This window comes from Hesperophylax consimilis, chromosome 1 (assembly GCF_061612785.1).
Source record: "Hesperophylax consimilis isolate HC1 chromosome 1, BYU_Hcon_1.0, whole genome shotgun sequence".
In the NCBI taxonomy this organism is placed as follows: domain Eukaryota; kingdom Metazoa; phylum Arthropoda; class Insecta; order Trichoptera; family Limnephilidae; genus Hesperophylax; species Hesperophylax consimilis.
The window spans coordinates 33,729,126-33,755,950 of NC_142836.1; the positions used below are offsets into that span (position 1 = coordinate 33,729,126).

General features: G+C 35.5%; 2 protein-coding genes and 1 long non-coding RNA gene across 4 annotated transcripts in view; 2 read left to right on the forward strand and 1 right to left on the reverse strand.

The window, feature by feature from the left end:
• The window catches only part of Mkp3 (Mitogen-activated protein kinase phosphatase 3), a 70,664-nt gene that overhangs the window by 1,141 nt on the left and 42,698 nt on the right, over window positions 1-26,825 (forward strand). The window lies entirely within an intron of this gene.
• Window positions 2,950-5,418, forward strand: LOC149426704 (uncharacterized). The gene is made up of 5 exons (XM_089635117.1): window positions 2,950-3,087; window positions 3,213-3,393; window positions 3,561-3,719; window positions 3,916-3,980; window positions 4,516-5,418. Exons 1-5 carry the CDS (start codon window positions 2,950-2,952, stop codon window positions 4,774-4,776), a joined length of 804 nt encoding a protein of 267 aa, XP_089491243.1. The 3' UTR covers window positions 4,777-5,418.
• LOC149426705 (uncharacterized) lies at window positions 5,928-7,692 on the reverse strand. Its single transcript, XR_016302315.1, has 3 exons — window positions 7,504-7,692; window positions 6,750-7,313; window positions 5,928-6,543 (listed from the first exon to the last, which is right to left on the reverse strand). It is a non-coding gene; the product is annotated as an uncharacterized LOC149426705 (long non-coding RNA).

Sequence of the window (26,825 nt, forward strand, 5' to 3'; positions counted from 1 at the left end):
GTACGGATCACATTTTTATGAATATAAATAATGTAAAACACAGCTCAATGTATGACGCTCCGGTAGACAAATTTGAAAACTTACTGAGAAAAAAAACAGAACGTTCGAGTGTTCCTCCAATCTCCTGATCATTTTTTTACATTTAGGGACCTGTGACCTGTTTTAAAATATTTATTCATTAAATTGTAAATTTATTATGTTATAATGCTGGGTTATAAATTTCACATTACAGATATTTTTTTACTGTTTGGGTGCTAGTAAACGAGCATGATAAATATCCTATTATTGCCGATCTTTCCCGTCAATAGTCTTGCCGGGCAAGGTGTTGGCCATTTTTATTTTGCCGTATCTTATAAAAATTGACATTCATGTTATAATAAGACAATATTCACAATACGGAAAACGATCTCCTGCAATAACTCCACTACACTTGTAAAATTATTTGTTAATATTAATCACTTTCGAAATTATGACAGTTTTCGTAGTTGGAGAAAGAAATTGATTTTGTCCGGCAATATTGTTGTAATATTAGTAACCGACCAAACTCACCGGAAAGATGGGACAATACGTCGACAATAATTGACAATACGACAATTTTGTCAGAAAATTCTGAAATCTTGACGGCAATACCTTGCTGGCAAGAAGTTGCCGTAAAGACTTGTTGTTTACCAGAGCCGTAATAAGTAATAAGGAATATTGTTAATTCGATCGCCCAGCGTAGGTACCCGTAACCCGTCTTCAATGCCGTTCATGCTCATTGATTGAATGTACGTCTCATGAAATGCATACTGAGATAAGTAGGTACCTACCCTAAATAATTATTTGTTGTAGTAAAATTACTCGCATGACTTTTTTAGTATTATTTTATTCGTTGTAGGTATTTAACTACCTACCTACGTACGCATAATCATAGCAAATAGCATTATTCAAAAGTTGAATTGTTTTTACGTTATGGAACACTTGATCACGGGATATTATAATTATAGAATTTGGGAAAATTTAATGTTTTTATGCCATCATTGTCATTGTAGTAGTATATACGCAGCATAAGATAGCAAACAAACTTTTTAAAATGCTTTAAATTTCTTAGGCCCGATAGATATGTTGATTTTAAGCTCGGCTTGGTTAGAATGTCGAGCTTAGCGTGGCTTGGAACTGGAACATAATCCTTATATTTATAGGTCGTAAGCCTAGATATAAACAATATTACCATGAACCTAAAAAGCACTGGACGGAGCTATTGGAGAACAATTTGAAGCCGCGGGATGAGGGGGAAGATGTATGAAAAATGCCAAAACCCACATACATTTTTGAAAGACTATTCTCATTCCTTGTCTCATCAAATACCACAAAAATTAAAATTACAATAGTTCAATATGCACCACTTTGCATACAAATCATTTCAAAATTTTGTCATACAAGATGGATTCCAGGCAATTTGCCCTCACCCTAGATTTCACATCAATGCCATTCATACAACAACGCCCGAATGCTCTGTCCAGGGCTTTTTAGACCCATGAATATTACACATATTGCCTATGATTTTAATAGAGGAACGTGTTTATTTTTTCTTTGTATAACCACACTTCTGTATATACGTAAGTGTTATACATATTTGCTGTCTAATTCCATCGCGAGAACGACGGATCTTTCAATATATTAACGCCAGCCATTGATTCAGTTTATTTTTAGGCGGGTTTAATTTGATTTTAATAGATAAAGTTCCCCAATTCAGTCAGCAATGGGAGGTAGTATTTTTTAAATAGTATTTGTTTTGGTGGAGTCGTGTACTATTCATTAAATTATGACAAACTAACTGTCCAGGAGGGCGATTCACGTTCTTTTGGACTTTGCCTATGGCTAGCGTTCGCTAACGATAGCCGTCGGCTGTAAGGAAAGGATTTTTTTAGCCTGTAAGGTCAACCTTAAACACATGTGCGACCGTTAAGCGATTCACGATCCTTACAGGCTTGGTTTCGGGGAGACCTAGTAAAAAAATCCTGAGCAAGAGTGGTTAAGAGATGTCAAGAGATTGCTTGAAAACAAAGATATATCGAATATAATCTATTGACGCAAGGTTTATAAACAAAACTTCTTAAAACATTCACTTTATATTATAATGCATTTTAACCACATCTTATTTTATTTTTAAACATCATAATAAAGCCGTTTATCTAAGATTTACGTTTTGTATATAGGTACCCTACCTAGCTATATAGTTAGAACTTTGTTATCAATTCACTCCGCGCCAGATTACCGCCATCTTAGCCGCCATTGCATATTTACGTCAAGTCTCAACAGTCAACAACAAGCAAATAAGTCAGTTTGAGCATTCAGTAATAGCGGCACAGTTAGTCTTGTTGATATTTTTCACAAAAAATTGGAATGAGGTAAGTTAATATTCTATATAATGTAATTAAAAGCATATAAATGACTCAAAACGGAATTGACAACGATTTTATCGGTCTACAAAAGATAAATTGAGGTTAGAAATTTTTAAAACTCAAGTATAAGGCTAGACAGTTATTGTATTATTATTTTTTAGCTTTTGTGTTCAGAACCTAAGAAAAGTGTGTACTTAATTAAATAATATGTCGTTGCATTATCTTTCAGTTTATCCGTAAATAAAATTATACGGTCCGCGCGTACTTCGGCGGCGCAGTATATGATGATGGCAGATGCCATGATTTTAGAGCCAGCATTTGCAGCCAACAAATTTGTAGGTAAAAATGGGAAGGACGCTCTAGCTGCATTTTGGTTAAACCTTACCATAACATTAAATAATGCTGGTCCACACAAAACAACAACACAATGGCAAAAAGTAAGATTCTATCAATGCAGAATAGTACTTGTCAATTTTGTAGTGTATTTGATTTGTGTACTGTAATGTAATATTCGTTTCAGGTGTGGACCGCATTAAAGTCCAATGTGAGGTCAAAGGTATCCAAAATGCGGAGAGAGAACCTGCAGACTGGGAATGTATCGGCCGGATGTTCACTGACTGCGTTAGAGGAGAAGGTACTAAGTCTGATGGGCAATTTGATTGTCGACGGACTCAGTGTGCCCGACAACCTTCCGACTGACGACGTAAGTATTTTATTCATTTGTAAAGGCCCTTAGCCCCACTTGTTTTGCTAGTTTACATAATGTGTGTAATCAAACATAAAGAAATTTCATACGATACTTTGTTGACATGTTCATTTCTTTAACAGAGATCTCTTCTCGCACTGATGGAGGATGACGCTGATGGTACTGGTGGTGTGCGGGGAGAGTTTTTGAACCCCGTGGCCTCCCCTCCTACCTCGCCGACCTCTGCTCGCGCAGTGGACAACTCCATGCATTTCCCAGACTGTAATCCCCATGCATCAACCCAGAGTCCTCGATTGGTAGCAGGTAATTCTTTATACAATGTCAAGTAAAATCACGCCCATAACATGAATTAGATATACATATGAATAGTTTAATTCATTTATATACACATAAATTCTATTTTACAAAATTCAAATGATCAAATATTAAAATTATTACAGACATCAACTACATTGAGTTAAATGTTTCAGAAATTGTGGTAGAGATACCCAACATTAGTGGTGATGCGCAGGAAGAGTTGGTGGCTAGCCCTTTACCTCCGACCACTCCTCGCACAGTGGACCGACCTCCCCTTCCCTCTCCACATGCATCAACGCAGCGACCGAGGAGGAGAACTCGAAATGTAGCAGGTAATTAATACCTATAATAACAACAAATATGTTCACATCCATCGAATGTAAGTACACAGCATATGATTGTGTACATGGAGTAGATAAAAATATCAAAAGTTTTATTCATTTATGTACATATAAATTCTGTTTTATAGAAATTGAAAGATCAAGTGTTAAAATTACGTCAATTATATTGAGTTATTCAATTTTTCAGATCAAAATGAGACCAGAGCAGCTGCTTTTCAGAAACTGATGGATCAGCAGAATTGTGTCATATCGGTGAGGAAAACTGACTTAACTTTTTTTTTTAAAGTATATTTTTATTTAGTTATAAAATGTGTGTACATCAATCTAGTATATTAATTAACCTTATTCTAAAACTACTATTTTTTTTTTCACTTAATACTTACTAAAATTTGGACTTCACAACATTTAGACATAACCCACGAAAAACTGCAAGACTTCTAGCTTCCTTAACATTTACCGGGAGTTCATTGAACATTTTAAAATCTTTATAATAAATATTGTTTAATGTTCCCGATAAATTAGTCTTAGGAAGCCTAAAGTCTTTACAGCTTCGATACGACCTACGATAGCTATGGACTGTACTATTTATCTTACACTATTCGTCATATAGTCTGGCAACATTTTATTTTTTTAACTTAGAATTATATACTAAACATTGCCAAACACTAAGGATGTTGAGTTGGCGTTATTATGTTGACTTGGCATTACTATTGCATATTATGTGTGGCCTTCTTATTCCTATATAGTAAATTGATTACATTTCAAGTTTGAATAATTTTTTTTACAGAAACTCGCAGATGCACAAACGAGGTCAACCACGACGGTGGAGAATTTTTTAATGGGGATTGAGGCGAGAATAATGGAAGAGAAGATCAGAGAAAGGGAATGGCAAGAGATGATGAGAGAAAGAGATAGGGAATGGCAAGAGAGGATGAGAGAAAGAGACAGGGAATGGCAAGAGAGGATGAGAGAAAGAGACAGGGAAGAGAGAGCACAACAGTTCATGCAGCTTACATTATTATTAAAGAGACTAGTAGAGAAGAAGTAAGTAGAAAGACACAAACATTTTTAGCTGTTTTTGTAAAGGTCGTTTTTCAGTCTCACTCTTAACTCTTTATTTATTATTTTAAATAATTGATAACATATCATAAAGTGTTAATTTTGTTATGATAACAAATGTTTTATTATCTTCCTTTTTACGTAATAAGTAGATATAATGATATCCTTACTGGAATCTCCCATGCTGAGGATTTCTGTGTATATATTATTATGTAATATTTTTGTAGTGCAATTGAGTTGTTTTTATTTTCTACTTCTGATCTCTATGTTTTCTTTTCATTCGAGTTGTGTATATTATGTATTTGTGTAATTTTTTGTAAAGGTGGGTTTTCAGTCTTACTCTTAACTGTATAATTGTTTTAAATAATTGATAACATATCATAAAATGTTAATGTTATAATAACAAATGTTTTATTATCTTCCTTTTTAAGAGATAATGATATCCTTACTGAAATCTCCCGTACTGAGGATATTATGTAACGTTTTTTTAGTGCAATTGAGTTGTTTTTGTTTTCTACTTCTGATCTCTCTATGTTTTCTTTTTATTTGAGATTATGTATTTGTATAATGTTGTGTAAATACATATAAAATAAAAACAATATAAAAATAAAAAGTGGTGTTTAATTTATGTAAGGTATTTATTTTTTTTAAATTTGTGGGCATCTAGCCACTATTATATTTACAATTCTTCTGTAACTACTCATGGTGCTCTACTGAAGAGGACACATGGGTGACTCTTCGCATCCCGGTACAATTGGATTACATCTTTGTGGTGACAAACGTTAACGGCATACAAGTGCTTCGAGGTGAACGGAGCGGACCGAGTACATAATGCATACAATGGTTGATAATAGATACAATAGTTTTTTTGATATAATGCTTTTGTATTAGGGCAATTCACCCCAAATAGAGTGCTTTGTGGATGCAATTGATGGTAATATTGATTTTAAATAGTTTATACTTTTTTTAAAACTAAAGTTACATTGAAGAAACAAACTTGTTTACAAATAATACAGAAAATGAGAGTAAACAAACAAAGACAATTCTAGAAGAGTGTCTAACCTAAACAGCACATAGCTGGTATTTAATTTTGAATAATATATCTCAAATTTATGAAATAATAACATGTATAACAATTTATGAAATAATAATTGTAAACGTTCTTAGTCATTTAAAAAAAAATAATATTATGAAAGATAGTTTTTTCTTTTTAAACAAAATTGTGGTTACGTGAAATAAGCAAACTTACATTAACAATGCAGCAAAAGAGGGAAGGCACATACACATGATTAAAAAGAGTTCTAACGTAAATGACACTTGTATGAAAAGAATGTATTTTGTCATGATTTAAATTTGAGAAATCAGCGCTGTTAATGTGTAAAGTGAGAAGTGATTATCTGATTTCTGACACGTCTTCCTTCAGCAAGACGTGTCCTCGGAAGTTCGTGGTCTTCTGCAATGGGTAATGGGTTATCTATTTCAGGCATTACCTGATCAATCTCAAGGTCCATTCTACTCATCCTCCGCAGATTGTGCAATACGACACACGAGTTGATGATGTGGCACGCTCGTACAGGTTCGTACATTAAAATACGCTGGGCCGATAGACATCTCCAAGTCCCTTTTAAAACACCAAAACACCTTTCCACAGCTGACCGAGCTTTGCAGTGTGCGTCCGTATATCGCTTTTCACTTTCAATGGCTGAATTGGGAATAGGTGTCATCAACCATGGTTCTAAAGGGTAGCCCGAATCTCCTGATAAGTACAAATTTATTGAAATGAATAATATAAGTTATGTTGTTTTAATCAATATCTATGAATAGAATATAATGTTTTCTATTATATGTCGAGAGAATACAATATAAATTGTTATGTACTTGCTTCTATTAAAAAATCATCAATAAAAACACAAAATGTGGGTTTTGTAATTTAAGTATTGTCAATAAAACAATTATTTTTACCTAAGAGCCATGTTTTTCTTTCTCCTCTTTCATGCCAGAGCTCCATGATTCGTCGAGCTGGACAATTGGCCCAAATCTGGCTATCGTGCCGCGTACCAGGATATCGTGCATTTACATCTAAAATGACCAAGTTTGGATCACAAATCTGAAATATTAATTTTTTATTATAATATCATATAGGACTTTCTTGTGCATATTAAATTACACAAAGAATGATCCAAATGACGAGCTCACCATTTGCACATTTAAGGAGTGATATCCATGATGATTAAAATAGAGGTTTTCCTGTTCTGCAGGAGCAATGATGGAAATGTGAGTGCAGTCAATGGCTCCTATACATCCAGGGAAAGGATTGTCTGCCTGATGAAACATTTGCCTGACTTTTTGCCTATCTGCGGCAGTCGTGGGAAATTTAACCCATTGCTTTTGTAATGTTTGGCTGATAACCGATGAAACATTTGATATGCATCGGCTAACAGACGACTGACTGACTGCCAAGCCATACTCGTGGCCTATACCTCGCTGATAAGACCCCACTGCGTAGAACCTTACGGCAGTAAGTACCTGTGGAAGATTCAACCATTAATACCGTACCTTCTTTTTCATACATTATAACATAGGTACATATTCATGTTAATTAAATGTAGCACCCACCTTTTTTGTGTATTACAGACTGTGTGTCCATTTACAATACACATTTAACATAAACTACAAAATATTATATACCTAACATAGATTAATTAAATTAAATTACCTGTGATTGAACAGACAATCCATGCATTCTTTTCGGTTGTAGGGTGGGGGATAAAGATTCTATGAGGAAATAGCCAATTTCCTTTGAAATTCTGAATAAATTTATAAATTCTGTGTTCCCTATTTCCATCGGATTTTGCGCATCTCGCAGAATTCTAAATGGAATTCGTGCCCAATTTTCTTCATCCAAATGTACGATTTCCATGGCTAAAAATCCTGCAGCCATTTTATCTGCAAATTATTATGATTATTATTTATCTGAAAATCCTCAATGGTAAATTATTATAGGTATATCGCACATAAAAAGTTAAGTTTATTGTATTTATCATATTTCTGACATATCGGTATTTTGGCAGGTTGCATACCTACTTTGAAACATCACAATTACGTTAATTCGAATCATTTAATAGCGTTTATAAGCGACAATTAACTCAAAAATCATGTTTACAGTCAATACTTACGATAATATTAAGTTTTCTCGTGTTAAAACCACTTAAATATGGAAAACTAAATAAAAAAACGTATCACAGTAAAACAAATCCTTTGTCAAATGACAGCCGCGGTCAGCCATTGACATCTCAAAGACATGTCCCGAGCTCTCCTTACGGTGCGTTGGCCAACGCTAGCGTTATGTTTCAAAATGTAAGGAATACGCCGGTTATCGACTGTCACTGGGAGAACGAGAATCGCATTTCACGAAATATTCGAAGGTAAGGATAAATTTGAAGGCGAGGTTACTTTTGGTGTCCTTAAAAAGAACGTGAATCGCCCTCCTGGCTTTGAAAAATCCCTCTTATAATACTTTACCAGCCCATTTTAGATGAATTACATAATGAATTACATCAACATTCTTCGTCGCTCGATTAATATAATAGTCCATGCTGATGAAATTACACAATTTCGGTGAGATGGAAACATAAAATTTATAGAACACAAAACGTCAGATTTGACATGTGTGTTATTGCTAGCGCCTCGGCGTTTAAAAAGATAACTATTCCGATCAAGGCTTGATCTGCCGATTTAGCCCGCTTAAATTTGAGCGAGGAGTATCATAGCGAGGACACGCACTGACTGATATTTTACCTACTTCCTTCAAATCAATTCATTTTCTAACCGTCCGTTCATAATAAAATACCGTAAACAAATATATGTTTATTAAACACATAATTTATCAACCTTGACTGACTGCCGGACACGATATCCATTTGAAAATATACAATGATTCTGAGTTCCAATATTATGCAATCTTATCTTGAAATTGACCCCCTGGAATTCGCAATGGCCGCCTGACATCCGAGACTTTCTGAAACCTTCTAATGAGTCAATTGTTTGCTATTTGTTAATTAGTTGATGAAAATTTAATGACACCAAGACTAAAAATGCGACAATGTCTCAATGCAAGTACCGAAAAATAGATTCTACAAAAATAGTTAATTGACCGAGCTCCAAATGAGTGAGATAAGTCTCATTGGAATGTTCTAATAGCAACGAGGGATAACCTAACCTAACCTAAACATTTCAATATATAAAAGTGTGTGTGCATATTTTTTTTGTTTAGTGCTCGTATTAAAGGCCTTACTAATAAACGTGTTTTTAATTTATCACAACTGTAAAATTTCAAACACAATAATAATAATAATAATAATAATTGGATAATTTGTAGAGCGCCGTTTTTGTGAAAAATCACCTCACAATTATTAATAAGTAAGTATTAATGAGTAAGCATTTTTAATGTATTTTTCAAATTATTATGAAGGTGTATATTTTTAATGTATTTTCATATTATTATGAAGGTATCTATTTTTAATGTATTTTTCATATTATTATTATGAAGTTATCTATTTTTAATGTATATTTCATATTATTATGAAGGTATCTATCTTTAATTTTATTTTTATAGTCCCCGAAGATGACGTCCCGCTGTTAATTTGTTGGGAATGTTTTTAAAATAAAAAAAAACGAATTAAAGCAAGTTTTTTTAACAAAAAAATGTAAATTTATTTATTTTAAATCTCGCATTTAGGTGTTTTTTATAATTTTTGTAAATTTGTCGAATTCCGCTGCATGCAAAAAAGGCTCTTTAGAAAAACAACACAGGTGACCGAGTACCGGTAAAATTATCATCAGCAATTATATTATTATAAATTAGTATTATTAATCACCAGAAATACCCGATTTTTCTTTTAAACTGTTCCTCATAAATTAATACTTGTCAAATTTGTCCGGGTGATTAATTTACCAAATCTGCATATTGATATTTGTTTATTATTGCACAAAGTGCACCCACCTACCAATAATGATTGCAATGGCATTTTTATCACTCCGGATGTATGCACATATATTTTAAAAAGTTGCTTCATAATACGGGAATCGGTAACATAATAAAAAAAAATGACGCCGTGTAGGTGTAGGTTTGCGAGTGTTTTCGATGGGCAGTATAAATGTCGAAAAACACTTTGTAACGCAAACTGATATTCAAATACTTTTCGTTCATTTAGATCGGAGGTTCCCAAACTTTTTTGCCCCGTAGACCACTTGCCAAATATTTTTTCCGTAGATCCCCTGCCTGCCGAATATTGAATTTTTCTAAAACTATTAATGTCCCGTGTGATAATCATTTATTTTTTCATGTGAAGATTTCCTTCTCTTGCCTGCCCAACAACCGGGTGGCGGTATAGTTCCTTTGTCTTTGTGTAGACAGGGGCGCCCTTGTGAGGTATTACACCAAACGAAAATGAAGCTGGAATTTCTTTCTGTAGCTAGAACTGCCCCTAAGGTTCTTTGTTAGTTTTTCTTGTCATATGATGTCCGATTCTTCAACTTTGCATTTCCATAATCAAAATGTCCTCAAACATAGTTTTGAAGTCTGTGTGAAGTACATTTAAATGTTGAACGTAGACTAAAACGGAATTACCCTGACTTTTTTCAAAAACAAGTTGGGGAACTATGAAAATTCGCGGCTTCCAATGTTCAATGTTTTACTTCAATATATTAATTCGGACAAGAAAAGGAACGTAGACTCTATTTATATACCCTAATAAACAATTTTACCAAATATAAAATTTCAAATATCATATAAGTAATTTATCAGTCTATTATTAGTATTACGTAAACTGTGTTATTTGTGTTAGGTGTATTGTGTCATTTATGAAACTCCTAAATATTAATGACTTGATGTAAATGTGGGTCCGCTCGTACGCCAGCAAGCCGATATCGACCCCTGGTGTCCATATAGACCACTTTGGGAACCGCTGATTTAGATAAATAGAAGTACATGTTTGTATCTCCGAAAATAAAGGTCAAGATGGAAATGTTTGAAATTTACCCCTGACCTTCGCCTTGAATCTTATCAGACTGCGACGTGTATTTATTATAGCGTAATAAAAATTCGTTACTAATTTTTATGGCGTGGAATATTATCATCCCGAGGACGCTTTGCAAAACAAGGAGATGAATGTCAAAATTACTTGTCCTCAATTCCTTGATTGTTTCATCCGTGGTAATATATAGGCTAAGCGAGCCAAGCCAAGCTAAGCTAAATAGTTAATTCATATTGTTCAACTACATTCTAACATTTAAAACTAGGCACAGATGGGTTAAACCTGTTAATCATACATATTTTTATTTAAATATGTGTTTTGGTTAACCCTCTCAGACCTGAATTAAAACTGGCAGTGGTAGAACATATGTATTATTATAGGTTTCAAACATGAAAGGAAAAATGGTACACTGTGCACGAAAATATAACATTTTATTCAATTTATACATAATAATAGAAAAAATGCCTTTACTACATTTTTTTAACAATTTGCTCAAGATTGAACACAAAAATCACATTTCCAGCTATAATTCAATAAAAAACAGAGCACTAAACCATTTATATCAGCAATTGATAATAGAAAACCGCCAATTTATTTTCGCTCTAGATAGGGAGGAAAAATTCTTAAATCTATTTATTTTCAAATATACCCACGGTTCGATTTTTTTATTTGGCTTAACTGCAGCTTTAGACGAAACAACACGGCCTTACAAACAATAGTAAGAATTTTTTTATTTTTTTATCAGATATAATAACTTTACATATTTTAAAACATTATTTGATAATTTGCTTGACCCGTGCTGAGGCCCCTGTGATTAAACCAATTTGTAATTGGTTATTTTAGTTTTTACGCAATGTCACGGTCTGTGAAAAGGTTAGGACTATTGGGACAAACTGTAAATGAAAATTTTAAAAAGCATTTTTTAAATTTGGGTGCTACTCTGAGAGTGTCGACGTCGACACAAGGATGAGAGGATGTCGATGTTGGCTTTTCGGCCCTGAGCCGACTAACAGATAATCGCAAATAATATGCGAATCTGCCATCCGTGCAACGCTGCCTGCTGTCCAGATTGGCGACGGCGAGATGGCGAGTGCCCGCCGCGGCCGGTGCCCGGACTGGCCGGTCGCTTGCCGGCGCGCCGCCCAGGAAATGGCAAGTTTTCGCAGAAGCCCTAATGTGATTCATATTCCGCTTCGAACCGTTCTTGGAACGATTCATGTGCTTACTGCTTGTGCTGTACGGCCAATGGAGACAGAGTCGGCGGTGGCCGTGCCGTGCCGTGCCTCGCCCCGCGAACCGCGGCGGCCGTGTGAGGTTTGCATAAACAGAGCCTCCGCACCGGAAGAGGGCCATTAAAGTCTGATAAATTTATCTTTTCGTGCTTTTCTGGAGTGCCAGCACAATAACACACAACGCACACACACAAATACCTAATACCCACATTCTGTTTGATGTTTTTCGAAAAATACTTAGATATTGCCAAATCGGTTGATGCAAATTAACACTGTGGTTTCTTGTCTCATGGCTTTTAGCGCCCACGTTCGTATAAATACGTTGGCGATAAATAGTTAATCTTAGTAAATGTCTTTGGTCAAAATATGATTAGTTCATTTATGAGACTTCTGAATAGTTGCAATGTCTTTTTAAAACAAAACTTAATTAATTTACGACACCTACGTACTCACCTAAAAACATATCATATAGTATATATGTTAAGGATAATGTTAGTACACAATTTCTTTAATTGAAATATGAGACCGATAAAAATGAATGAATTTAATTTGATCTCTGTAGCTCAATAATAATTAGTGGTGTTGATTCCAGTAAGACTTTTCAGCGTATGTTTTGACTGATACCCAATTTCTATCTATTTATAACAAGTTTCTCATTAACTCTTTAAGTTCCAAAAAATATATGTTATTTTTGAAGATATGTTATGCCGAAACGTTAATTATATGAAATTCCCTCAATAGAAAAAAAACTTCGAAAATTATTTTAAACACATTTTGTTCTGTTATTTAATATGTAATAGGCATGAAAAAATTCACAGTGTATCTTTAAATGAAACTAAAGCATTTGTCGAGAGATTTTTTGCTCTATTTCAAACGAGTCGTGTTTTATTAAATATTTTCACCGTTTTCGCTTAATTACTATCGTTTTTTAATGTTAGCGCGCTCCCTCTAACATTAGTATTTATATTTGTCCCTTTCAAACCATCTGTGAACGCTTTCTACAGGGTCTTAAGCGTTAATTCGGGTTCAGAAGTTTGCTTTTCGACGTTGCTTGTAATGATGCATGTCTAACTAATGACTAATGAATGACCTTTCTTAATAGATTTTTGCTTGTCATCCCAATGTCATCGTATGTATAGAATGCTAGACTGAGTACTGACTTTTCTGATAGATGCGGTGTATAAGTTATCCAATAATTTTAACCTTTACGCAACAACTGTCACAAATGTGATATTATTTGATGTGCACAATTGAGTGCGAATGTGCACAGTGGGAATTGACTGGGACGTATCCTCGTTACAAAGTGTGGTTTCCGGAGGTCGAAGTCGTAATGGTGAATTTAGATATCTCTGTTCACGCAGGATGTGAATCGTTAAGAATGGCGGATGGGAGATATTTAGATTACAAATTAAACATATTTCAAAACCCGGCGCCGTTAATAGTATCGCGAACTAGGATTATGTTCAGCGTTCTGTTCTGCCAGTTGCATACTAATATCACGCCAACTTAACTTGGCCAAATATAATAATACATTTGAATAATAGTACGATTGCACGCACGTGTTTATGTTCATTCATTTACTTATCATTAATTGACACTCCAAAATGTTCAGTCATCAAATACTCACGATTATGGTCACCGTGTTGTGAGTCACTACTTTTAATTGATTTCAAATTATTATCTTTCCTTAGGACGAGTTGTTTCACAGAATTTGAACAATTCATCAAATTTAGAAGTTAATAATATTCAAGTACTGTGAAGCAACCGGCAAATGATGAAATAATAACGGAACTTGAATAGAACTTTCACAGAACTTGAATTTTAACTTCTATTTTTTATTATTTATAAATTGTTAAACTTCTGTGAAACAACCCTTAAGGCGATGCCATACGTAGTAATGCTAAATCATGGTTTTTGGTTTGAAAATTTGGTCGCCCAGAAATGTTTCAGATGCTTTAATTAAATACTGCGAGTAGAATACATCTTGGCCTTTGAAATAATCGAGTATTTTTTAGATAAATCTTTTTATAAGCCCAGAAAAAAATAATGTATAAAGCCTTTGAAAAGTGCATTAAAGTTCAAAATCTCCTACTTACGAACCCATTTTAGGTTATGATTTTATTGCATAATGTGGCAAATTAAGTTATTTATAAAATGATCGAAAATTTTTTTTAATATTTATGCCTGAACATCCACAAAATAAAATAAAAGGCACTTTTTGGTCATGTTTTTTTCTTGCATAAATCAAAACAGGCGAATGGTGTTAAGCGGGAATTTAAACCTTATCGCCATCTACGTAAGGGTTGTTATTGATAGCGGCTCAATTAAAAATATTACACGACATAGTGCATCGCCTTAATTGAAATCACAAACTGAAAATAGTAGCGTTGACTGGAATGTTCAGACATACAAAGCAGTGATGAAAACAGATCTCACCATTTGGTAGTTTGTTTCCGTTTATTTATATACAGGGTGTATCGGCACGTACCCGACAAACTTTAACCAGCTCTTCCTTAGCACATTTGGAGTAAAAAATATTATTGGCACTTTGCTGTCCGGTAACATTTTTTTTTAATAAAAAATTTACTATTCATATTTTCACCACATGTCACCACTGTTTTATCCTTTGTCAAAGTTTGAAAACCCACCTGGCAATATTTTATTCGAGTTTCGTTGAATAATATACGTACGTACCTACATTAGCGCGCTTTTACGATCACAACGAAATGGCATGGCACCATTCGTCTCAATTTTTAGCTATTATTATTTAGTGTGTATGAAAGAGCGAACACGCTTTTTGACACACTTGCTAATAACAGCTGTTGAACACGAGAAACAATGACAGTGACGGAGTGTGGATTTTTTTAATCATTTTTTGTTTTTATTTGAAAAAAAATGTTACCGGACAGCAAAGTGCCTATAACATTTTTTACTCCAAATGTGCTAAGGAAAAGCTGGTTAAAGTTTGTCGGGTACGTGCCGATACATCCTGTATAGAAATATAAGGTAATTACTTTTCAGAACTGATATTGTTAATCATTGGAAAATAATTATATTGTATCTAATTTTATTTTATACTGATTATATAGCGGATGTGCAAATAATTGTGGAAGATAATATTGAAAAGCTATTCAGCTGCTGGAATTATCTTGATTGATACGTTAATCTAGTTACTATACCCTAATGTAGTTAGTTATTCAATATTGTTTTGTCATCGTATTATCTGTAGGTTATAGAACGAATAAAATTACACAGAATCCGCGACCTCTAGCTGTAAAATACCATTTGATAATGGTTCCCCTCATCTGCCAATCTCCGTGACCTTTCTCCGTCCTGTCAGGTATCCGTTGATCTAGAAAGCATCACACTCCGGCGTCGCCATAACCACATATTATCTTTAATTGATAAGAAATGAATGAACAAATCATTGATAGGTATGTTTGATTGATTAATGATAAATAGGTACGTACCAATATATTTTTACCTTTCAGTCGATGTACGAATGAAAAAGTTACTAATACGTCGCATCAAATTCCTTGCTACTGCATCATCCTTGACCCGCCTCACTTTGTTGTTCAGCCGTGTTTGTTTTTTTTTCAACCTTAACATGTTGTTTATTTATTCACATGTATGTTGCCCTCCACGCTAGGACTTCACCTGTTTTGTGGAGGACATTAGAACAAGAATGGAATGTGAAGTCGTAAGTCGCGTCTGTATAATATATAATAATACCCGTACAATAGACAATAGATTTATAGCAAGTTTCTCATTATTTTATTTAAGTTTTTAAGTTCCTAAAAAATTTATGGTATTTTTGAAAATAATATCTATACATTTGTTATGCTGAAACATTAATTATATGAATATTGCAAAGTAAGTTCCGAAAATTATTTAAAATACAATTTGTTCTGTTATTTAATATGATATAGGCATGAAAAAAAAACACAGTGTATCTTTAAATGAAAATAAAACATTTGTCGAGAGATTTTTGCTCTATTTCAAACGAGTTGTGTTTTATTAAATATTTTCACCGTTTTCGCTTAATTATTATTGTTTTTAATATTAGCGCGCTCCCTCTAACATTAGTATTTACATATCTCCCTTACAAGCCATCTTTGAACGCTTACTACGGGGTCTTAAGCGTTACTTAGAGTATGTTCAGTTTTCAAAAATCCACAAACATTTAAGATTCTCTACATATCTTACGTCCGAAGCCACCTAGAGTATGCATCTAGTGGAACCCTCATAGTTCTACATATAAATCAAACATAGAAAGAGTTCAGAAAAAGTTTTTGAAATATGTCTCCTATGGCATGCGAAATGATGAAAACAATGTGTCCATGAACCTTAAAACTCTTGATCAACGCCGAGATATCAGAGACCTAGTAATGCTATATAAGATAATCCACTATTTTATTGATAGCCCATACCTTTTACAAAATATTCATTTCAGATGTCCATTAAGAGTAACTCGATCTCCGGACACATTTTATATTCCTAAGAGCAATACTAATTATCTTGAAAATGTATTTGTAAGAAGAAGCTGTAGGCACAAATATCGATGTGTTCAATACGAGCCTCGCAGGATTCATAGCATTCCTAAGAGAGTAGCGTTCGATCGTTGCGGGAAACTTAGTAGTGTTAGTGTGTGTATTGTTTTTGTATGAGTTGAATCTGTAGTCTTTTTATTTTTATTTTTTTGGAGATTTTCCTTTTCTACTAGTTAGTATTTATATTGTATTGTATTATTTATATTCATATGTTTTTCTACCTATATATAAAATGAATCTTCTGTGGAAACTTTACTGGTTTATGCAACTTGATAAAAATGATTTGTATTAAAAAAATAAGGCGAAGCTTAATGCCAAATCACTATTTTGATTAATCTTTATAACGAATTGGTGTACATTATGATATTAAAAAATATGCTTTAGATAAATTGAAGGTTTTTCTGTCATTTCGCTTGAGTTATACAAAAAAAAACTCAATAAAAAATATAAATGTAAACTACTAAAAAAAATATGATTTAAGATTTTCACGGCCAAAAGTATTTTTGTTATTTGTTTTTGGGGTATTATGCCGTGTTGCGCTAACTCCTTCTTTAGCCAACGTTTCGGACAGCATTGCAGTGTCCATCATCAGGACGACGATGTCTTCGCCATTTGGCCTCATGGAACGAAGAAACTAAATGAATTCCTGGACCATCTTAATTCTCTCCACAGCAAAATTAAATTCACAATGGAACTGGAAAACGAAGATAAAATCCTGCCCTTTCTAGATGTGGAGGTGATGCGGAAACACGATGGTAGCCTAGGGCATACTGTATATAGGAAACCAACCCATACGAATCGGTACTTACACGCTGATTCGCACCACCACCCAGCGCAGAAGAGAGGACTTATCCATACATTGGTGACCCGAGCGACCAGAATATGCGAAGAACATAAAATCGGAGCGGAACTTACGAAGCTGACCGATGCACTGGAGCGTAACGGCTACCCAGCAAGTCAGACAAGGCAAATCATAAGAGCCAAATCTGCACCAAACGAAGACAGAGTTGAACAAGAGTCAAAAGGCTGTGCCTTCCTACCTTATGTGCACAATGTGACAGACAAAATTGCCAAGCTTTTGAGAAAGGAAAATATCAAGACTGTCTTCGGAACAACAACAAAGATACAGGACTTACTGAGGTCTGCAAAGACTAAGTTTCCTCTGGAAACAGATGGAGTGTATAAACTCAGCTGTTCCGGATGTGACAAGGTCTATGTAGGCCAGACAGAGCGGACTATCTCCAAAAGAATTTCGGAACACTTCAGAGCTTGTAAACTCGGCCACCCTGACAAATCGGCAATTGCCGAGCATTTGATTGACACCGGGCATTACTTTGGATTTGTTCCTGAAATCCTGGGGAGACCGAAAACTTATAGAGCACGGCTGATTACGGAGGCCATTGAAATTCATAAAAATCCCGTAAACATCAATAGAGACGATGGAGCTAAGCTTAATAGTTCTTGGTATCCGGTAATTGACGGATACACCAAAGCTAAACGAAGAAAACCACTTTAAATAAAAAAAAATGATGATACGTTAATGTTAGCTCAGAGGGTTGGAGCTGGCAACACGGTATCACAACCTCATACTTAAGCTCACATTTTAACACAACCTCAAATAAGACATCTGCCCTGATGATGGACACTGCAATGCTGTCCGAAACGTTGGCTAAAGAAGGAGTTAGCGCAACACGGCATAATACCCCAAAAACAAATAACAAAAATACTTTTGGCCGTGAAAATCTTAAATCATATTTGACGAACCTCTATGGGGAGGAAGTTCACACACTGGTACGACGATTGGAGAATCTGAGAAAGAAAAGAAACCATTTTTTGGGCAGCCTTGCTTTTCTCAAGAGGTGTAAAGAAGAATCGATTGTACCAGTACACATCCAAATAAAAAGACACATCACATCCCGGAAAGCAGATAGAGTATTCCAAAGAGCGGAGGCTGCACTATTAAGGGAGAGGATCCACAATGTGCGAGGCGAGCTGGATGGAGTATCTCGGGACCTTTTCGCTCTACATCTGCACCTAAGTGCAACCCTTACCGAAGAAGACTGGAGAAAAGTTGACAACATGACTTACCAACAAGCAGTAAGATCTAAGCAGTCAACAGATGCGAGACAGAAACAAAAGTTTGAAAGGCTCAACCGAGACAAAAAAGGTGAGCGAAAACAACTCGATCAAAATAAAGTTGTCATCAACATTTCGACCCTTGCGTTGAGCCCAGACGCAACTTCTGTACTGGCAAAGGGGATGAATTTTGCAGTGGCCCCCAAAAAGATACCTGTAGAATCCATCGTATGTGGTGTAGAGACTGCACTACATACAATGATGAAAGTACACAAAATGTCAGAGGTGCGAGCAGAGGACATCCGGCAAGAGACTTGCCATATTTTGAAAAGGGCTGAAATACCCCGCCCCAATATCACGAAAGGAGAGTTTATGGCCCTAAAAGAATTACGCGCCAATGAGGAAATCTTGGTTCTGCCAGCCGATAAAGGAAATGCCACTGTCGTGATTAATACGGCAGACTACACAAAGAAGATGGAAGACCTCTTGTGCGATTCAGGCACCTATAAGAAGATTAAAAACAACCCCACCAACAAGATTGACATAAAGACAAGGGAACTAGTGAAAGCTTCTAGCATCAGGAAAGAGGATTGGTCTAAGCTTTTTGTAAAAGCCTCTAGAACTCCTGCCCTGTATGGTCTCCCAAAAATACATAAAAAGGAAATCCCAATGAGACCGATTGTCAGCGCTATTGGCGCTCCTACATACAAACTTTCCCAATACCTCTCAAGATTACTGCAGATGCAAACTGGTAAAACTGAATCGTGGATTAAGGATTCAACAGATCTGATAAGTAAGCTCAAGAAAGTTAAGACTGAGGAAGGAGATATTCTGGTCAGCTTTGACGTCGTGTCACTTTTCACAAATGTGCCTCTAGAAGACTCCATGACAATGCTCAGGGAGATATATGAGGAAGACATTTGCAAACTTTTTGAACACTGCCTCAAAACGGGATACTTTGCATTTCAGGGTGAACTATTTGAGCAATTGGAGGGAGTTGCGATGGGCAGTCCGTTATCGCCAGTACTAGCCAACTTTTTTATGGAGAAGTTTGAAGAAGTGGCACTCGACACAGCTTCGGCTGTCCCTAAAGTATGGTGGCGCTACGTCGACGATGTCTTCGCCATTTGGCCTCATGGAACGAAGAAACTAAATGAATTCCTGGACCATCTTAATTCTCTCCACAGCAAAATTAAATTCACAATGGAACTGGAAAACGAAGATAAAATCCTGCCCTTTCTAGATGTGGAGGTGATGCGGAAACACGATGGTAGCCTAGGGCATACTGTATATAGGAAACCAACCCATACGAATCGGTACTTACACGCTGATTCGCACCACCACCCAGCGCAGAAGAGAGGACTTATCCATACATTGGTGACCCGAGCGACCAGAATATGCGAAGAACATAAAATCGGAGCGGAACTTACGAAGCTGACCGATGCACTGGAGCGTAACGGCTACCCAGCAAGTCAGACAAGGCAAATCATAAGAGCCAAATCTGCACCAAACGAAGACAGAGTTGAACAAGAGTCAAAAGGCTGTGCCTTCCTACCTTATGTGCACAATGTGACAGACAAAATTGCCAAGCTTTTGAGAAAGGAAAATATCAAGACTGTCTTCGGAACAACAACAAAGATACAGGACTTACTGAGGTCTGCAAAGACTAAGTTTCCTCTGGAAACAGATGGAGTGTATAAACTCAGCTGTTCCGGATGTGACAAGGTCTATGTAGGCCAGACAGAGCGGACTATCTCCAAAAGAATTTCGGAACACTTCAGAGCTTGTAAACTCGGCCACCCTGACAAATCGGCAATTGCCGAGCATTTGATTGACACCGGGCATTACTTTGGATTTGTTCCTGAAATCCTGGGGAGACCGAAAACTTATAGAGCACGGCTGATTACGGAGGCCATTGAAATTCATAAAAATCCCGTAAACATCAATAGAGACGATGGAGCTAAGCTTAATAGTTCTTGGTATCCGGTAATTGACGGATACACCAAAGCTAAACGAAGAAAACCACTTTAAATAAAAAAAAAATGATGATACGTTAATGTTAGCTCAGAGGGTTGGAGCTGGCAACACGGTATCACAACCTCATACTTAAGCTCACATTTTAACACAACCTCAAATAAGACATCTGCCCTGATGATGGACACTGCAATGCTGTCCGAAACGTTGGCTAAAGAAGGAGTTAGCGCAACACGGCATAATACCCCAAAAACAAATAACAAAAATACTAAAAAAAATATTTTTTCAATAGAAATGTACGAACGCATAAAGAAAACAACTTTTTAAAAATACAGTATTATAGCTAAGATTATCTGTGACAGTTTCACTTGATAAAATTTTTGCTTATAAAATTATTTACAAAATAAATAAAAACCAGTTTTGTGCTTGAAATCGAACGTTTCTCGACTCCAATTGTCAAGCGATTTTCATGCTTATTGCTTACAATATAAGGTATACCAAGAATATATATTTTTTTGGCCTGTAGCTTCCTCTTAATTTGGGTTGAGAAGTTCGTTTTTCGACGTTGCTTTAATGATGCATGACTAACCATTAACTAATGACTAATGACCTTTCTTAATAGATTTTTGCTTTTCATCCCAATGTCATCATATTATGTATAGAATGCTAGACTGACTACTGACTTGCCTGATAGATGCGCTGTATAAGTTATCCAATAATTTTAACCTTTACGCAACAACTGTCACAAATGTGATATTATTTGATGTGCACAATTGAGTGCGAAGTTACAAAGTGTGGATTCCGGAGGACGAAGTCGTAATGGTTAATTTAGATAGGTATTGTCCTCCACGCTAGGAGTTCACCTGTTTTGTGGAGGACATTAGAACAAGAATGGAATGTGAAGTTGTATGTCGCGTCCATATAATAATACCCGTACAATAGACACTGTTCGCAGCAGACATGATGATCGCTTGACGGATATGGATATGTATACAGTGGGTGACCTTTGAGCTCCCTGGGACTGCGCATGCGTGGGGCCGGCCAGTGCAATCTGCACGCGCACACTCGGCAGCTTGTGGTGATGGGATGGGTACATCTGCTAGCCTTGTCCTTCTATGAACGGTTCTTGCGCAAATGTTCTTCAGATGTTGGGGAGGATCTTATAAAAACAACCTAAACTCAGTAAAAGTTTCGCAAAAAATTATTATAAAGGTAATACTTAAAAAAAACTCTACTTTCCCAACAAAATTGCTTTTTAAATTGTTTCCAGTACCAAATATTGATGATATATTTAAGCAAAATTCCATTATAAAAATGTGTAAAGAAAAAAATAACACAGAATATCAAGAATTTTACAAACTGATGAGAAATGGAAATCAATTTATTACGCCAATCTTTAAAACAACTCAAATGCAAAACCATTATATTTACCAAGCCATAAAAAACTACAATAATCTCCCTTCCGAATCGCGCTGTATTACGAACCAACAAGAACAAATAAATAAAATCAAACTTTTTTTTCCAAAAAAACTTATATTAAAAAAATATATATATATATATTTTTATATATTTTACACATAACATAATATTATAACATTGGATCTAAGTAAGAATCGTGGCTCCCTTATCAGGCACAAGAGCTCCTCTTTTCTGATAAGGTATACATGACCAATTATGAACCTTAATATTATATTTTGCAAAATATGTATGTATTAATGTAACCCATATGATCTATATTAAAATAATAATAATAAAAAAAAATGTATTACCACTAAATAATATGTGTTCCTGCCGCCGAGAGCTCCGTTGTAACCCCTCTGTGTTATTTTACAGGTATTGTTTATAAGGGGGAAGAGGAATACATTTTATTGGTTCTATCAATGATTATTCCTTTATAGGAAGTAATATTGATGACTGATACTATTAAAAAGAATATACTAGGTACCTACCCTGTTTTTTCTACTAAAGGAAATAGCGGAATAATTATCAGACCTTGAGAAGGTCTCGCCTGGTGTAAGGCCAACCTGGTCAGTTTCAACGTCTCAAAAACCCAAGCGTATCTGATTTCGAGAAAGAGGGAGGATATCAATGACTGTCTGGTGCAATTTGATGGAAGCACCCTCCCCGGTACCTTGTTGCCTGAAAGAGGAGGTTAACTTACGTCAGATCCGCTAGTTCTGATTTTTTTCCGAGTTGTTTTTGATGTTGGCCCAATAAATAATCCAAGTTTTCGACGAATGCACGGAATGCAACATTGTCAAAAATCAAAAAAAAACTTTCTACCTGTCTTCACTTTTTGGCGATTTTAACACTGAATGACTAGTTTTCGTCTGTGACTATGTCGTACCTTTTTAAAGTAGATTACATTTTAAACGTCTCTGTAAACCCAATAATTTCCAAAACACAGCCTTTCAAAATTAATAATTTTTTTCGTTATCGAATTTTTTTGCAATATTTTGTTTTACTTTATGGGAATTTCGACCCCGTAGGCCTATTTTCTTAAGGAAATGTCCCCTCTCATATTCCAATGTATGCTGAAAAGGTTTGAGGGGACCCACAGATAACCATCCCCTAAATTTTTAAAATTTCTCATATGTAGCCCTTTTTTAGTGGAGGTCGGAAACTTGGATTATTTATGGGTCAACATTATAAACAACTCACCGAAAAATCAAAACTACTGGATCTGTCTACCGGGAATGTCTGATGTGTATGGTCACTTATGCATTGAAATGCTTGGAGTAAGTATATCAGACCGGCTCAACTATCGGGGCTCTAGAGAAGCCCGACTAAATCAGATGGGCGTCTTGTATAGGGAGGTTGGGAGCACCTCTGGGCTGGAGCCCCACGATACTTGATAAACCTACTTGCTTCTGTGCAGAGGGCGGTCCGTCTGATCCATTTTTAACAGACCCATTGCCATGTCTAATGCACGGACGCAATGTGTGAGTCTGTTCTACGGATATTTTAATGGAGCCTGCTCTAAGGATCTAGCAGCATTGATCCCCGGTGCACCGGTGCACGTGCGTGAATCTCGTACAGTAGAATGAGTTACCGGCATCTGTCTTTCCTCCTTCATATAATCCGGGCCTCTTCAGGACTCGCATTAATAAATGCCTTCCTACAGCCACTACTTTAACCAGCCTCACAACGCTGTCCAACCGGGTGGCGACATAGTTTCCCTTCCTTTACACTGTGCAGACAGGGGCGCTCTTGTGAGGTATCACATTCAAATGAAAAAAAAAGCTTTCTCGTCCCCATTTAATTGGATCGTAACAAATTACCAAAGAAGAGAATGTACAAACCTTTAAAATCATGAATTTATATCCAGTGTTCGTCCTATTGAATTAATGGGTCTCGTTAAAGTAATAAACTATCATGGGCATGATTAATTGACGAATAACGCTGCAGAAAAAACATAATTGTATTTTAACTGACTCGTAAAACACACCTAGAAGCTTAGCATAATATTACAACGCTGTATAATCTGTAAAAGAGCATACTTTTTTAAATCCCCGTATCCTGTGCAACCGAGTTCCGTCTGTCTATGGAGATGGGTACTAAAATGGCTTCAAGATACTGGCTGTCTGCTATAACAAAATATTGGGATAAACTTATGTAGATACATCTTTATTAATTTTATATTTTTAAGATCGGACAAAAAGGAACACCCAATTTAAAATAACTAGCCTAAAAATCTAATCTGACTTCATTAACCTAGTTTTTTCTGTCACTTTCCATGACACACTCCTGTCACATTACAAACGTAATATTTAACATTTTTTTACGCCATTTTGGTAAAATAACATTCTAGCAAGATCAAAATAAGTTATATGAAATATATGATAGTTGACATTTACAGAAAAAAATGCAAAGATAAAGTAAACCATATTTACAGACCATAATTCAGTTGCACGTTTGTACAAAAATTAAATATTACATCATATTATTGATTTTCGATTCTACGGGCTGGGATGGGACTAAAAATAAACTTTTACATATTATATGCATTCCTATGTATTTATGAATAATATCTGCAGAGATAATTTTTTAGTTTCGTTATGAATTACTTTGAAAAGACGTTCAATTTCATTCACGTGGTTATTGTAGTCTATTCCAAGTTTTAGGGCCTGTTTTATGTTCTGTAACTAATATTTGTTCTTTATAAAACTTTATTCTGCGAATTAGACTCCGCCTATCGGGAATATTAGCCAACATTAACAGACTTTCGTGAAAATAAATAAATCTCATGGAAACTCGTAGTTCCGAGAACCTGTAATGCATACATCGAATACAGGCCCACTCTTTGCCAAACCTCTTCCGTGAATCGTGCATAGGAAGCATTCAATCCCACTAAATGTGTAGACGGAGACTGTACAAATATCACTTTTTCATGGAAATTAAAATACAATACAGGCTTGTTTTGTTACGTTTATAGTGATGACTTCATTGATATAGCAGTCTTTACTTTAACCAAGGCAGGATGATTTATATGTATACATTACTATCAATTGCTACGAAATAATTAATTTATGTTGATTCTCTCATTAATTTTGAAATAAGTGCCCAGCATCTGCATATTATGCATATATGCGATCTTGTTCAAACTGATTTGTGGTCGTATTTAATAATAATAAAAATGCTAGTAGGTAGCACATTTACAGTGAACTCAATATTATTTGTGACATGATATGCGGATATCTTTTAATAATTGAAATTGATTTTTGTTTGTTACCATGGTCTCATATAGTATTTCATTCAGTAGTGAAGTTTTAAAATGTCAATTTAGTGAAAATAGTCCGACAATGTAAAACTGTTTTAAATTAAATTGAAGATATCGGGATAGCCAGTGCCAATTATATGAGGTTTTCATTCTTGAAAGTCAAAATTTTCAGCTCCTGTCAAAGCAAATGTAAAGGCAAAATGTATGTGGTATCTGATGCAATTAACCGCCATCGTATGAACGTAAAGTCACCTACCTATTTGAAAGAAACAAGTAGATATCCATATTCTTAGGTTACACCTGCTAACAACTTATAGCTAGAATAACGATATGTGTTGTATAATGTGACATCCTGTACAGACTGTACGCTGTACATAGTGCGGGGCGGACCGGAAGGAAGTGCCACACTCCGCTGTACCGAGAAACGGTTAAATAATTTCGGTTACAGGATGTGATTTCTAACTGAATTTCTTTATACATGACGCTTCACGCTCCGAGTTCCTGGACAATGTAACCCCTATCCTGTAGGTGTCACCTTCGCATTGCTTTCTCAGTTCACTGATTTATATTCCTCAAGCAAAATCCCCTTTTTTTCAATTTTTTTTAGCATTTCAATAATCGTATGTTTGTGTATTAAATTTCTCGCTCATATACGGTTATTCCCACAGCTAGTTCGATAATTATTATTTCTAAACGAATATCGCTAGTAGCCTGAACGTATAATATTTAAGGCTTTTCTCTATGTATTATTTAATATTGTTGTCCAATAATTATCAGTGAAGCCAGGTTTTTTTCTCCCTAGTGTGTAGTAATAATATAAAGATCGTGCATAGGTATACGTTGCCTTTTGTCACATGGAAAGTTTGCGTGCCCTATAACAGTTATGTTCGTGGTCACCAATAATCTAATAAAATTGTTTTCTTTTGTCGGAATCCGACCACCAAAACGCGAATTTGCAATAATTTGTACTTAGCTGCCAGCAAAAAATAAACTTTCGTAACCGTGTCTGGGCTCATCTCGGCCTCAAGGGCACTCTCTCATGCATTCTTTACCCCCAAAGTGAGATGCGCGAGATTTTGGGAGTAAACTTACCTTGTACGGCACATCTGAAGGGCAATCTTTTGTCTTTCTTTTCATAATATGTTCCTTTGAGATTAATTCAAGTGAGTGTTCATTCGTCAGGGCCCGAAAGCGCGATCTTCGAACTCGGTGTCTGTACGGTGTCGACCTGCAAATAGCTGATGAAAAATGAGTCTAGTAACCTAGCTGATCTAAGAATTGATAATAATGTTATTTTCTGAAATGCACAATTCGGAAGAGTAAGTTCACAATTCTCGCTAAATATTATCCACACAGCAAAGCTTAAGCCCAGCCGTTTCGCAGAAATTCAAATGGCCATTCACCGCCATTTTGTTTTTTGGCATTTGAAAGGTCCCGTTAAATGTCGATTC